General features: G+C 41.1%; 1 protein-coding gene across 6 annotated transcripts in view; it reads right to left on the bottom strand.

Annotated features, from left to right (window-relative positions):
* Positions 1 to 397: 397 nt before the first annotated feature.
* Positions 398 to 16,161, bottom strand: part of JPH1 (junctophilin 1) — a 76,668-nt gene continuing 60,904 nt past the window's right edge. Inside the window, exons 4-6 of one of the 6 annotated variants that reach the window (XM_008543671.2) lie at positions 9,334 to 9,983; positions 2,861 to 2,956; positions 398 to 2,280 (exon numbers count right to left, since the gene is read on the bottom strand). In XM_008543671.2, the coding sequence (XP_008541893.1) occupies positions 2,876 to 2,956; positions 9,334 to 9,983 (731 nt within the window). In that variant the 3' untranslated portion in view covers positions 398 to 2,280; positions 2,861 to 2,875. Of the gene's footprint in view, positions 2,710 to 2,860; positions 2,957 to 9,333; positions 9,984 to 16,161 lie in introns of all 6 variants that reach the window. The other 5 variants (XM_008543675.2, XM_008543676.2, XM_008543673.2 and 2 more) reach the window with 5 other exon arrangements.

The following is a 16,161-nucleotide window of genomic DNA, read 5'->3' as shown; positions in this document are numbered from 1 at the left end:
TTTAACTGCACAACGTGCCTAAGCAATAGGGGCCATAGCAACATATTAATTGACTTGGGGTGCAATGGTCAAAAACTTCAATAACTGAAAAGTACTCATGCAGGAGGGAGATTCACTCCAACTCTGAGTTTTCCTTAAAACCCCGGATAGGGCACTAATCCAGTTAATGAAGGCACCAAGCAGAGCAATTAATCTTATTTCACAAAATTATCTGAAAGGCCTAGGATGAAAGAAATGCAGAAAGAAATCTTGGTGCAGTATAACTACTTCCTGCCATGTAGGTTCTTTGAGGCCCCCTCCCATTTCTATTGTTAATTTCCTTTCACTACCACCACCTCCAAAAAATTCCAGGTAACTCAAGGCAGTAATTTACTCACAGAGGAAACACACCTGCAACTTTATTAATAACCAACTTTTTTTTATTAGAGCAGATCCAGTTGTGAAAACTGTACATTATACATTTTGGTTTCAAGGATTATAAATAAAGGAACTCACAGGTACGGAGTTCCTTTTTCACAGCAAGAAACTTTAAATAAACAAAGTCATGTTTTCTTAAGTACATTGGCAGACTTCATGTGCTGTCCAAAATGTAGAGTACAGTATAACAACCCATTAGAAAGAGCCTTTCATGTAAAATACAGCTGTGCACATTTTAGAAAAATACCAACAATTTGAGCTTTGTTTTTAAAAAAGCTTATAAATCATACATATATTTATAAATGGAACCAACATGCTCACTTTATAAACATATCCTTTAGTTATCTATTACCCATTATTTCCAAAGCATTACGTATTTTAAATAAACACTTAATAAGATTAAATATTTTATTTTATTTTTTTAAAAAATCACCTTTCCCAGAATAAAGAGCTATGGGGTTAGGAAGGAGCAGGGAGGGCATGGGGACTGTGACATAGGAACTTAAATGTTTCTTGGGTAAAAACGTACTTCCTAAATTTCAAAGTCAAAGCAAAATGTAAAAAATAAATAAATATACAAGTTGTAATTTTCATTTGCTCTCTTTCTGCTTTCTTCTTTATTCCACATTGGTCACACCCAGGATGCTCAAGATATTGTACTTCTGCAAAAAACACCAGTGGGTTACTACCCTGCAGGTGACAAGGCATTCAGTCCACACCTGTGCTAACACGTGAATTGTCTCTTCTGCATTGAAAAGGTAGCAAATAAGGTAAAAATAACCTGATGCAACCATGCAGATCGTGAAAATATTTAGGAATAGCTAGTTCCCTCTCCGCAACGTAATGTTTTATAGAGATTTAACAGACACCTTTCCTCCCCTGATTTCTTTTTAAATAATTATTTTTATAAAGACTATGTAGTTTCTCTAAGTAAGCATGCTTCTAATAAAGGATAAATTATAAAACGGCAAAAAAAAAATCAGATTATGTCTGAATGAGAAAGGACTGCAAAAGACAAATATTTAAATAAAAATGTCTAAGCCTTTAAAACGTGAAATAAAATTACAAAAGGACTTTGGAGAACACGAGGCATAAAACTGAGAAGCAGAGATCGAACGAAGCTTGAGGCTCTACCTGAATGCATTCAACAAAAATTGAAGTTGGAAAAAAAAAAGAAGAGAGAAGAGCAGTTATTAATAGCATCTTGCTTAACTTTCATGGGAATTAACATAGCCACTGACAAGATTTTATTTGGTTGTAAAGTACGTCAGCAATGAAACTGAATCCTTTAAACACCGATTACTGCAGCCCATGCAACATTTCGATTCTACTTCTGAGAATTCTGTTGTCTTTCAGCTTTTAAAATTTAGCACCTCCCAAGTGCATAACTAATTCATCTCAGTAATGTTAAAAATGTTTAAAATGATTTCTTAGGAAGGTCTGATGCCTTTAAGTTGCAAAATTTTAAGGATAAATAGCCTTTGACAGGTTTAGGAAGACTCAATGACATGAAAAATGATGTATTGCTATCAAAATAAACACATCTTTTCTAGAATTTTGTCATTTCTTTTCCTTGAGATGCAACACATGTGTTTCACCCCGCCAGGACCGCACGTTGTAGATGACCATACACCATATTGAAATAAACAGCAAAAATGAACATAGTCGTGCACAAGCAAACGAAACGTTCTCTCCTGGAACATTCCAGGAGCCGTTAAAGCAGCAGGTCATGGCATAAGACTGGTGAGTGATGCTGCCACCTATTTCTTCTAACGAGATAGGAGTGAATGTTGGAACCACGGCTGCAGCAACACAATCCTCCGACCGCATTCCTCGGGCAGTCGTTGTTTCCCCAGCTCCCTACTGAAAACGTCAGATGGTAAAATAGTAAGGCAGCTGTTGACTTCCATCAGAAAAAAAAAAAAAAATGCAGCTCCATACATTTCCAGTTTAGTCACACTCTGCTAGGACAGATGGAGTAGCCAACGCCAAGAACTTCGCCAGTTGGGGCTGCTTCAGCAGATTTTAAAAAAGAACGATTATTAAGTTTTGCTCTCCAACATGGCCGCTTGCTTCAGCTCCCAGAGGACCCCAAAGCCACCAGGGATTCCCAGGGGAACCGACAGTCCTCTGGCTGAATTTTCCAAGTTCCATCTCTCTCATCGTGATCCCATGCTAATTGCAAGCCTCCTTCCCTGTGTCTGAGTCTGACTGGGGTGTGCCATTTAAAGGGCTGACGCCACTAGTTGTCATGACTTCACTGAAGGGTCAAAACATTATATCATTAAGTAACTATGTTGAATCACATTCAGGCACAGCCAAAATTAAAGTGAAGGACAATATGTAGTTGTTTTAAAGAGAGAGAGAAAAAAAAGGTAAATTTGAATATGGGAAAAGAATGTTATATACTGTGATTTTATATGGAAATTAAGGCTCTTCTTACCTTTCCTAATTCCAATCAAGTTAGAAAGTGAACAAAAAGGATGGCCAACCCGATATTCAACAGCATGACGAGGACAATCATGACTGAGTTAGGGCCCTGGAAATGAAGCAGAGCAAAACAAGCCTCACTTTTCCGTGTTAATATCTATATAAATTAGCTCATAAAACCAATTACCAAAAATATAAAACAACCCAACACAGCTGCAGTAAATAAGGCATGAAAAATGACAGCAGTTCCAAAAGGTAGAAACTGAAAATAGCAATGCCACATTTAGATGGAGCCATCTCTGAACTTTCAGTAAAAAATGAACCCAGTCTTGATTAGATCTAAAAAGGACAAAAATAATTGAGTTCATTCACCTCAAAACACTGGACAATAGTCTGGGTGAGACACAGTTCACCACAGCAGGGTTAGGAACTAATGGAAATTCGATATGCATTTTTTGTTATGGTGTACTTTAGATGAGGAAGAATTATTTCCTCACAAAGGCAGTTAGAATGTGAGAATAAAATGTGTAGGACAATGAGGCCTCTCAGGAAAAATTTAGGAAAAACTCAAAATGAGGTTCTCTGACTCTTGCTTTTCCTGGTCGTCTTTTTAGATACTATCCCCTCCTTAAAATAAAAACTGCCAAGGGGGGCCCAGCCCCGTGGCTGAGTGATTAAAGTTCTTTGCACTCTGCTTCGGTGGCCTGGGTTTGCGGGTTCGGATCCCAGGCGCGGACCTACTCCACCCACTAGCCATGCTGTGAAGGTGTCCCACGTACAAAATAGAGGAAGACTGGCACAGATGTGAGCTCAGGGCTGGTCTTCCTTAAGCAAGAAAAAAGAGGCGGATTGCCAACGGATGTTAGCTTACGCAAGATCTTCCTCAGGCAAACAACAACAAAACAAAAACCGGCCAGGGGGAAGTTGAACACTCTCAGAAATCATCTCACAGGTCTAATTTTTTATTTCTTTGCTTGCAACCACATTTCAGAAATAGAGTTATATTTAACAAATGGCAGAATCCTATTTTGATAAATACCAGCTGGCCCAAGGTACCCAAACTTTGTTTACTGGTTTAAACAAACCAACCAACCTACCTTATGACTTTCGATTTGTCCATGCTTGGCCATCTTTGTTACAGAGACATGATCTTGATCTTTATTATTAAAATAGTGTTAATAGCATTAAAAGTTTTCTAAACTGGCCCTACGAGGTATACGTGGGTAGGTAGGTCATTGTTCTTACTTTACACATGAGGAAACAGTGGCACCATATTGGAACATCCAATGAGACTACATTGAAACCGTGTTAGAGAGTCCTCCAGTGTCGTATTAGTGTGACTTTTGGGGGCGTGGGGTAAGTGCATAAGGAAGACTGGAACTGCCATTGGTCCAGCGCTCATCCTGCAGGGTCTAGGGCTTGGGTCACACATCCTTCAAGGAGGTCTCCTCCCCAGATGAAGCTATGACCACCGCCCCCCGACCCAGGCCAGCCAGCCTCTTCATTGTCTGTCATTTCTTGTTAATTGCTGTCTCCCCCAAGGCTGATTCCACAGTGGCAGGGGCCCTGCTCTGTTCATCACTGTAGCCACACAGGGGTTGCCCAATTCATTCAGGCAACTGATACTTAATGAGAGCCTACTGTCTCCCAGCACTTTTCCAGGGGCTATGGGTGTGGTTGTGGAACAGATTAATTCACTGTATTCAGTGAAGAACAGGGTGATCAGTAAAATCAGGGTCAGGGAGAGGAGGAAGTAAAAAAAAAATGGGTGCCCTTGAGACAGGGACGATCAGGAAGAAGAAAAACATTAGTGCCTGAACCCCAAGCAAATGAGAGGAAAATAAACATTTATTGCGGGTATTTATATGACAGGGAGTGGCTATGCATTCCTGTGTAGAGTGTTGTTATTTCTTCTTCTCAAGTGACTATTAGTTCCATCTCACAGAGCTCTGAGAGGGTAAGGGTCTTGCCCAAGGTTACTCAGCCAGTTTGGACACATTTTAGAACGAAAATCAAATTTTAAGTCTGTCTACTTCGGAGCTCTGTGTTCTTTTTCTACATCCCTATTAAAGCCACAGACCTTAGTTTAAAAATAATAATTTCCCATCAACTTCTTTAAAATGGCATTTTCTTCTATCCCCTGATTCCATAGTACCAGAAAAACATCAGATTTTGATACTGACCAATTGCTCTTTTAGTATTCTAAGTTAACAGGAGAGTCCTAACCTAGGCAAGTCCTCAAAAATGGTTAACTTAGAACATATAAATAATGTAGGAAACTCAGAAAATCATTCAGGTGATCTCTCGACACCATAACTCAGTATGGACATTACAGAAATGCTATTACTCTTACAAAATTTTGATCAGATTTTGCTCATGCATGTGTTAAGAATTTTGGGTTCACTTAACTCCTTTGGGTCAGTGGATTTAATTCGTAACTCCCAAAGATAGTGATATGAAAGATGAGCAAAGTAGATAAGGTCAGAACAATACAACGCCGAGCTCAGTGTCTTATAGGGGACCCAGGGCAAGTGGAGAAACACAGAAAAGTGCCTTCAGGGGAGCCAAGTGAAAAAGCTTAAGGTGTGTCTGAACCTTGAACTTCCATTTCATAAATCTTTATAAGGTTTCATGTATTTATCTAACCTTTTGAATTGGTTATGGAGATATACAGTATTTATTATATAATACATATTTATTGGCTGTATATTTTTTCTGTTGAAACATATATATTTATCCTGTATATATTCTAATATACGCATACATATATATTTATTCAACTGGTATAGCTCCATTTATAAAGCTATTTTTAAAGATGACTCAGTGAAGAGGAGGGTAAACCAGCAAGAAAAGGCTCAAACAGCAACCAGTGGAGAAATCAATCCCGGGACGCGATGTTTAATAGGCAGGTATCAAGATGTGAGCTCCGTGTTCTTCAGAGACCTAGGCTGGGTTCAGGGGGGAAAGCTTTAAGGTGGAAGTCTCATAAATATGACTGTGGTAGCCAGTTGGAGCTTAAAATAGCAAAATGAAAAAAAAAACCCCAGTCTTGCTTTGCAAGACTGACTGGGACAGGTGTAATAAAAGAAGCCGTGGGCAAAGGGCAAGCTGGACGGGAAGAAACTCTGAGGCAGTTAGAAAATGAAGTGCAGGAAGTCGAATATGGAAAGAAGTTTTGACTCAAAATTAATCCGTTTTCCTTCAAAAGACTAGATCGCTCATTTAAAAGTGTGAGGAATTTTCTGCTGAAGAGTTATCGTAGCTTACGTCAAATCTAAAACTTCTCTAAAAACATATGAAAATAACAAAATTGAAGCTAGTATTCATAGCAAAGTTGAATTGTATTAACTGTTTTTATTTGTGTGTGTGAGATTCAAAACTGATCTGCTGTTAAGTTTTGCAACAATCAAAAGAAAGATGAGGTAAATCTCAAACATGGAAGCTGATGAGTTACCGCTAACCAAAACGTGCAGGCAGTTTTCGGAAGGGGTTGGTCACGATTTCTAATTGGAAGACCCCTCACTAGTCTATTTGATGACATGGCTTTAAAGATGCCTCTACTGGCTCCTACCCGAGTTGCCATGTTGCAAAATCCTACAAAAATTGTCTCATGTAGGATGTGTTCCCCTGGAACATGAGTCCATGTGGAACCACTGCCCACGGGGGTCACAAAGTTCTTGAGGAAGGTTTTATGCACAGTAACCCCTGCCAGCCTCCCTTCTCCTACCTCTCGTACTCACGGAGTTACTTTGCTCTAAGGGTTAGCCTGTGTCCTAGAAGATTTTCTGTATTTCCAGGAGACCAGTAACTAGGGTGATCCTGAGGACGGGTCAAAATCTATTGGAATATTTATGAACTATTTATGCTTCAACTAGTACAGTGATGAAGCAAACTGAGTACCAGTCAACGCTTTCTGAGCACTTGCCATGTGCTAGGCACTGTGCTAAGGACTTGCTATGTCTTATTTTTCAAAACAAACCTATCATATAGGTACAGATGAAAAAAAAAGCAAGTCACAGAGCAGTTAGGAAACTTACCCAAGGTCACACAGCTGGCATTTGAACCTAGGAAGTCTGGCATCCGAGTTTACACTCTCAGCCAGTAGCCTATAGGGCTCAACAAGTTGGCTAAAATTCCAGACTCAGTTGGGTCTGCCCCCCTACAAATGGTAATTCTGACTCAAACTGGATGTCAGCTGCCAACCCAGAGCACTAGCTGGTTCAGTCTGGTTTTCCCTCAAATGTCTGCTTTAGTGTGAATGTTTCTATGGATTTTCAAGTTATTTATAAACCTCTAATTTGCAGTGTCTTTTTATCTCAAAACTGTGTGTAGTATTCCTTTGTTTTAAGGGTTGTTTGTTGACTACCTTTATGATGACTTTGTCACTTCCTCATTCTCTGGGAAGGAAACAGTTGCCAGGAGTGTGAAAGGCAGCTTTCTGCCATGACTAGGCAGGGAAGGGCATTGTTACAATCCTCCTGTGAAGGTGCAGAGGCAGGCGCAGAGGTGCAGACCTGTGCGGCCTCCTCTCCCTCTCGGGGTCTGGAAGGGAAGCCCAGAGACGAGCCTATCGAGCTGGAATATGCTCAGCTAACTCCAAGAACCAGACGGTTCTGCATGTAAGTAAAAACAGATCCTTTTTCTAAACAAGGAGGCTGTGAATTTCCCAGGTATATCTATTAGTAACGTTTTATAGAAAAACTGTTACAGATGAGAGCTAGGTAACTCACCTAAAGGGTAGGACACTGGGGCATACACTTCCTCCTGGGGAGTTCTAGAAATCAACCCAACCCCACTACTGGGTACCCAGAGGTGTGAACTATATGGCCTTGCATTGTCTGAATTTCCCCCTTGTAAATCAGGCAACTGATACTAATATATATGTGAGGCTTTACTGACCTGTGGATACAATGCTGAAAGTCAAATGAGAAGTGAATTATTACATTTAACAAATTCAATAGTGATATCATCATCATATATAATATCAGAATACTGACATATAAATGTTTAAATTTTTAAAAGAATGAATGCTTACTTAACAGTCAGAGTCTCAAAGTTACTCTATTTTGAAAACCATTTATCCTCATGGAGTCTGGCTCGGAGAAAGTTAATCCAGTTAATCTGATTAATTTATATTTAGATAATTAAAATGAAGAGAATTTGAGAAAAAAAAAAAGTGGGAACCACTGTTTATATAACTATTAGCAAAAATAACCCTATGAGGAAATTGAACAGACAAAAGTAAACTGATGGTTGTATTATATGCTTATTGGCCAAGATATTAGCCTACAACTTTATGCAAATATGCCTCTGAAATTATCAGACAATATTGGGTTGGCTGTGGCTTCTCTAAGCTACAGTTAACATGCAACACCTCTGGTTCCTAAGGCATATGACTAAGTCAGTAGGTAAATTTTTCAATAAAAATTACTTAGCTTCAGCTTTTATAAATTGTACAGAATTTGATAAAATACTAATTCCGTATATTATTAACCAATGAGTCTCATTTGAATGAGGATGCAGATATTTATTAATAGACCAAAGCCATTTTCTTAAAGAGCTGAAAATTTTCATTTCTCCTATGGGAAAGAACAATGTTCTAGCCTCAAAGCCTGGCTAATTAAGTAAAATCCAAACTAAATATTTATGAGAATAATTACAACAGCTAGAAGAGATGTTCTTTTGTCTAAAGATGATGATTGTTGTGGGGAGGTCAAAAGGCGGGCCAAGAATTTAGCAAATGGCGGTGGAGCCCTCTCCCTAGCTAGAGCTGAGAGTAGGTGGTCTTTTCTACCCAACAGAGAGTCAGCTACTGTTATGGACTGCATGTTTGTGTCACCCCAAAATTCATATGCTGAAACCCTAATCCCCAGTGTGATGGTATCTGGAGTTGAGGCCTCTGGGAGGTGATTAGGTCATGAGGGTGGAGCCCTCATGATGGGCTTGGTGCCTTTACAAGAAGAGACTCTAGAGAGCTTGCTTCCTCTCTCTCAGCCATGTGCGGACACAGTGAGAAGATGGCCTATGGTCTTTGAACCAGGAGGCAGGTTCTCACCAGACAGCAAATCTGCTGGTGCCCTTGATCTCGGGACTCCCCAGCCTCAAGACCCGGGAGAAATAGACGTTGTTGAAGCCACCCAGTCTATGATATTTTTGCTGTAGCAGCCCAAGTAAGACAGCTACCACGAAGCTTACCAGGAAGCGCTGATAAAAGCTTGCTAAAATGTGATGCCGGAACAAGCTGGTCACATCTTAACCCACCTGGATGATGTCTAAGGTGGGTGGCTCAGTGAGCATGGAGGAATTTCTGCCTGGACGGATTTTGCCGTCTCAAGCTACAAACGTGCTAAGCTCTACTCTAAATAGCCTTGTGCTGCTCAGGACTTCTGTTGGCCTTGCTGTCATCAAGGTGCAAGTCACCCGGGGCTGCTATCTACAAGAAGCAAAGGGAGGAAAGGAAGAGAAAATGCATCTTGCAAAACTTACTGAATTGGCTTCTTTTTCCAAAGAAGGGCATGAATCGTTGCTTGCTGGATTCTTTGGTATAGCAAGTTCAGACTTCTTAGCTTTTGGCTCAGCTTTGCTTTCTTTGGCAACTGGTTTTGTCACAGATTTAGGGGGACTCCACTTGTTGGGCGATGGCTTGTGCACCAGCGCTGAGGAAGACTGGCTCAATTCTCCACCTTCCTCCCCATCTACAGGAGGGTGCTGGGGGGGGTGCAGTTTCACGTAGTAGCCGTGGTACTGAGAGTGTAGCTCCCCGTTACTGGGGTTGGGGACATGGTGGCGGCCAGAGTACTTGGACTGGGGCACCACTGTGCCCACCTCCTTCATGGGAGCCTTTGACATCAAGGGCTTATTGACGACGGCCGTCACCTGCTCATCGGCCACACTCCTTTTGTCTTGGTTGAGTCTTGTCCCTGAGCTGGGGTTCTGCTTCCTCGAGGGCTTTGGGGAGGCGGGCTGGGGAGAACGGCTTTGTCTGGGACTCGCCTCAGGAGACGCTGGGGGGGTCGTGCCTTTGCGGTAAAAATGTGGAGATTCCTTTGGTGTAGGCGGCTTTTCTGGTACCTTTTCTTCTGGATTTTCTTTAGCATCTACACCTTCCTGAAATCTCTGTTTGATATAATCTGGGCCTGGGGAAAAAATTGAGGACAGAAAGGTGATAAAATAAAAATAGGGTACACATGCTTGTTCCTCATGGCTATCTATGTGTATTTTGCTAACTCAGATCAGCCTTTCCTCTTTTTGCTTTTAAATGTATTTACCTGGCTTTGGTTAAACATGAGCACAGTTCATTCCCTGAGGGGAAAGATTATTTATTGCTGAAAAAGTGCTTTTAAGGTAATGTTTACCATTATTTATACTATTTTGATGGCTGTAAAGTTTAAGCAATTCTCACTTCTCTAATAATGGCATTGCTCCTGCCGACCTGCAGAACACTGAGGGGAAATTCGTGTCGATGGAGCACTGGTGACGACACTGTAATTAATTTGCATATTCAAATGTGTGGCATAACTAAAATGTAAAGTGTACACTCATATGAAGAAATTAACTCATGTTTAATATTGAATATATCAAAGTATTTAAATTAATATGTTTAATACCTAAATAGTATTTACTCTATAAGTAAGAGGAGGCCCTGCAGATATATTTTTAATGGTCCTTCATGAAAAGATCGTTTAAACGTCTTGGTTAGGAACTATTTCTGCAGTTTACGTTGCACGCACAAAATAACTTGCCTGGAGTCCTAGGGCAGCATGGTTTTGCATCAGCAGTGTTTCTGCAGGCATCAAAGTCAACACAAGACAGTTGTCTTTGGCTCTGTAGTCTAAGGTTTTTTTTTTTTCTGAATAATTTAGGACTGTTTGTAGCAATGAGACGTTATTGTTATCAATGGGAAAACTTTCACTTACAAAAGGGACCCTGGTGCACTGGTATTTTACAGGAGATTCTGGGGAGAGTGAAGAGTAAAGAAACAGAGCGTGTACCATGTGATGGTACAGGCCACGAGAGCTTAAGGATGTCAGCGGTCCAGAAATGGGCTCCAAGGCAGTGCCCTCCTTCTAGGCACTTCACATCTTGTCCCCTCCCCGATAACCACATCATGTACATCCTTTGGCCCCCACTCCACCCATCAGCCACTTTCCACCTCAGGAAGTAAAGTCAAGGTCACACAGTGCATCTGGCCTTCTTCTCTGCAAAGGGGCAGGAGCTGACAATGTCATCCCTCAGGTACACAAGGGAGAAACCTCCCCACCCACTTGCTGACAGGAGTTGACCAGCTCTCGTCAACTCCACAGTATCGCATCTGTTGACTTTCCTTGCTGCCTCCTCTCCCACCTCTACCCCACAGGGGCTGACGAACAATCATCCTTAATTGTTAAAGGAGGTCTGAGTAATTTATTGTTATGAGACTGCTACTTATTATACAAGGTATCTTCCAAAATTCAGAGCCTTGCCAAAATCTTAGGAAGCAGGTGTTATCCCGATTTTACTGATGTGGAAACAGCTGTAGTAGCTGAAAAGCCCAAAGTCACATAGCTCCTGTGTCCCCTTAAGATAAAACATAATGCAACACAGAACGTAATATTTTAAGCCCAGAAATGAGAATTCCCAAGGACCCATAATTATAGGTTGTCCTCAGGGCCAAAAACATGATAGTATTCTCCCACTTTCCATCCTCCGGAGGATAAATCCACCCCTCAGGGTTTGAATTTCCCAAACAGGTCAGGATTGCATGTCAACAATTGAGATTTCCTCTCTCAACTTGGTGAAGCACCTCCCTTTTAAAAATTGGCAGTCTTCTTTTAAATCCTTCATCAAAAATGGCAGTACGAATTCTTGGCACAGAGAAAGGCACCTCACTTGAGTGAAGAAAAAAGGGGGAAGTACAGCTATTCAAAAGGTGATGTCTTTCTGTTTCGGTGCTGTGGCCGGGACACACAACAAAGAGAACAAAGCAGCAGCACCAGAAAGTGCCGCTCTCCATCAACAGCCTTTGATGTTTTAAGACTCACTAAGGTCATTTATACTGGTCTTTCATGGTGAAGACCCTCATTATTTTATTGCAGTTTAATTTATTCAAAACCCCTCCTCCTCTTCTGTGATACAGGATATTACCTGATAGAGTTCAATGCAGTGTGTTGCTTACGTATTTTTCTCTCATCCTTCTACCCAAAATTTCACCAGAGTTGGTTTTATTTGTGCTTCACGGTTATTCAATTTCATGGCATTCCTGAAATACCCATCTAGGTGTGGTACTGGATGTACTGTGCAAAGATCATTAATAGTCAAGACTCTTCGAGCCAAGGGATTTTTAATTTAAGCCACATAACTCTGCACCACAAGTTACAAAGTACTTCTAACATCTTCAGTCTAAGGGGTGAGAGCAAAAGTTATTTTTGCAAATCTTTCTATCTTAAGGTTAAGGCACATTAAAAGCTGAGGGTTAGCTTAAAGATACAGAAAAGAGTGCGAGAAAGAAAGAGACTCTGGCGAACACGATTAGTTATACATTCTTAAAGCTGGAAAGGAAAGACGCAGAGTCACTGAACCATGAGAAATAAAGCTGTCACAGAGCCCATGTGCCTCATTTTGAAAATGCGAGACCGTAACCAGTGCAGCTTACAAATTGAGGATTATCTGGTGACCTTCGGTCCCACCTAGTTACTGCAGAAAGCAGATTAGAAGCAGAAATGGGAGCTGTTCTGACAGAGCCCAACAAAAGTGACAGGTGCCAGCAAAGAGGAGATGGATGAAACACTAACAGCTACAAGAGACCATTTATCTCGGGGGGAGAAACTCCGTTAATTCAGTAATAGCAGGTCCAAGAAAAATTAATGACAATAATTTTTTAAAGTGATATGCTTTGGTTATCTGGAAAAAGAACAAAAACCTCTAACACTTGAATACAAAGCATAATTTCAAATGCTTTTTGTAAACAGAACTCTTAATTTATACTGTCAGACTATTAGGTCAAGTTGAGAATGAGTTGGCCATTGGAGAAATTTGTATTTTATGGACTAATAAAGCCATATTCTGGATTCCACTGAATGTATTTATTATGTTTATTAACTTTCAAATACCAGTCTAGTCACTCCTTTAGAGCTTTAGAAACCGGCTTTACTGCTCCTTTGGACAGCCTTCCTGTCCTGAACGTATTAGGAAAGGCATTTCTTACACCAGTACTTGTGCTCCTCTCCTAAGATGTGGTTTTCAGCCATATTCAGATTTATCTACAGGGCTTCTGGTGATATTCAAAATCTGTGGAGCTCAAAGAATTTACTAGAATGATGGAAGTACATTGTAGCACCGACTTTCAGATTAAGAAAAATTCCTGGCTTTATTATGAACTAAAAAATGGCTGGATAGGGGAATAAATGTACTCTGAACCCCTAGCTCCATATCTGCTGCCCATCAGAGGCACCTGGGGTGCGCTTCCCAGAGAATATGAATCGAAGCCTAGAAATCTTGATGTTTAACAAACGCTCCAGGTGATTCTAATGTACTTAGGTACAGGCATTTAAAAGCATGCAAAACTATTTTTTTCAATAGAGGTACACCTAACTCCAGCCCTCATGACTACATCCAACTGGGAATGGTTCCAACATAGCGTAGTCATATGGGGACTGGCCAGCGAAATGAGGATATACAGTTAAATTTTCCAGAGTGAGATTAAATACTTTTAAACAAGACATTTAATATAATGCAGAGGACAGAAGTTTTTCCTGGACTATTTTCTTGGAAGGCACACGTTGTGCCTGCTACTTGTTCTCTGCAGTAATGTGTCAGCCTTGCAACGCCAGCAGCATAAAGTTGATGAGATGCAGCAGTTCATTAAAAAGACTAGTCAGAATACTGCCAGGCAGGAAAAGGATGACAACTGACGATAGCTCTTGCAGTCAGCATTTTCATCTCTTTTTATAGACAGTATCTATAAATCCTAAGGGATTTTTTTCCCCCTGGGGATTCATATTGGGAAGAAGTCAGATAATAGGTCACCTGCTCACTGACATGCCACACAATATGAAACAACAACATTCAGCACATGTCATCCACTAACACTGACAGGTTGCTTGATACAGTTGGCATGGAGCTCTGAACAGATATGACAGATGGTAACAGCAACGTATTCAACTAGTCCTTCATAGGTGAGCCTCGGTGGGCTGGCTATGGGCAGAAGGAAACCATGAAGATTCCCCAGAGAAATGTCCAGAAAGGCAGTGCTGGGAGCAAACGCTGTGTAGCAACATCAGAAGTCAAATTCTCTGGAGACTGTCAGTTATTCACAGAGGACCAGATTGAAAGATTCTAAAAAGATTCTATAACTGGCAGCAGATCACTTTTATATTCTACATGGAAAGAACGCCCCTTTCCTATAGGACCTCAACAGTGCGATCTGTAACAATACCGCAACTTCTGTGAACACAGCCACACAGCTCTTGTCTGCAAGGCCTGGGACATCCATTCCAGCGCCTTGCACGTGGCTGGCTCTCAATACACATTCTTGGAACTGAATACACTAGAATGAATAAGTAGTAAGAATAACCAGCAAATGCATGAATTATTAACTTTATGTCAATTAGGGGATTATTCTGTTTTGTTTTTCTAGGAAAAAATTTATTCAGAATTTGGGGTTTGGAAAATGTGTTTAGAAGTCATCTATTCCAGGATGCTTCCCTTTTCTTAACCAAAAGCAGTACATATTAATGGTAAGTAGAGACAATTATATAATGAAAACATGCTTTGATTTGTAAAGACTTCTAATTCATACCAGAAATGTGAGCTTCATGAACTCTGGTCCACAATAACCTACACTCAAGACTTCACTTTTTACCTTAAATAATCAATGTACAGTGTGTGTATGCATGCACATAAATGCTATTATGGATTAACTGTTTCTCCCCCCCCACCATTCATACATTGAAGCCCTAACCCCCAGTGTGATGATATTTGGAAGAGGGGCCTTTGGGAGGTAATTAGATTTAGATGAGGTCATGAAGGGGATTAGTGTCCTTATAAAAAAGGAAGAGACACCAGAGCTCGCTCGCTCCAAGCGCAGGCACCCAGGAAAGGCCAGGTGAGGACATGGAGAAGGTAGCTGCCTGCAAGCCAGGAAGGGGGCTCCCCCCAGAACCCAACTCTGCTGGCACCTGATCTCAGATTCCAGCCTCCAGAACGGTGAGAAATAAATGTGTATTGTTTCAGTCGCCCAGTCCATGCTATTTTGTTTAGCAGCTGAGCTGACTAATGCACATGCTTAAACATAGAAAGACAAAGCTTTTTGAGGATGCTGCCTAGGGAAGCGGGCTGGCCATCTCCTCAGAGGATGCATTTACCAAGTGATGTGTTTACCACACTCTGGGGCAGTGTTTCTCAGTCCTTTTTAACCCAGGCCCTGTCACTCCCACAATTGATAAATACAAAAATTTCACACCCTACTTAATACTACTTGAAATTAAAAACAAAGTAAGTATCTCGATCGAAAGGAAATTGAAACAGTGGAACAAAGAGCCACACATAAGAGCTTTCCAGTCATCCTTGCCCCATGTCCCACTCCCCACGGCTTCCTTAGGGAAATCCAAAGTCTCGTCTCAGCTTTGCTCCCTTAGAAACCTGAATTCATCAACACTTTGCTGGAGAGCCATCCCTCAGGGCAGACTGATATCACCAAAGTTCACGAGACTGACGGATAATACCAAAAGGCCAAGGCATCAGTTTATAGTGAAAAACAGAAATGTCACCGAGCCCAGGGGACTCGCACTGAACCACCAGTGCATGCTCTCTTTGTTGGTAACCTCCCTCCACGAGAAGCTCAACCAAAATTAGAAGGTTACTGGTGAACGTGGAATCAGGACAAGGAGCATGAGATGAATCAAATGTCTCATGGCATCAGGCTGAACGAGCCTGATGCAGCCATTTCCTCATTCGGGGATGGTCTTGCCAATAAAGCCATACACGGTTGGCTGTGGTTCCCTGCATCCCTCCCCATAATAGAAACGTCCTTGCCAATGCAACTGCAACACTCCAAGGTTTTGGCCTAGGCTTCTCCTCTGGACGGTGTTTAGATGGGCACTGCCAACTTTTGCCTCTGTGACTCTTTTTTTTTTCCTATACTTCTTTGGGTGACCAATTCCTTCTTTAGATGTTTTAACATAATCAAGTTACAAGGAAACCTTGCAGTACCTGAAGCCATGCTATCACTTATGGTCACTTTATATAATCTCTGCAGGATAACGGGCTCATTTGAAAGCTTAACTCTCAGAGGGCAATCTTATTTCTGAGTTCTTGGGGGATGACGCACGGTGTCAC

The sequence above is a fragment of the Equus przewalskii genome, chromosome 8, assembly GCF_037783145.1.
Source record: "Equus przewalskii isolate Varuska chromosome 8, EquPr2, whole genome shotgun sequence".
NCBI classification, from domain to species: domain Eukaryota; kingdom Metazoa; phylum Chordata; class Mammalia; order Perissodactyla; family Equidae; genus Equus; species Equus przewalskii.
Note: the sequence above shows the minus strand (reverse complement) of the source record. Positions and strands in the feature narration are given on the sequence as shown.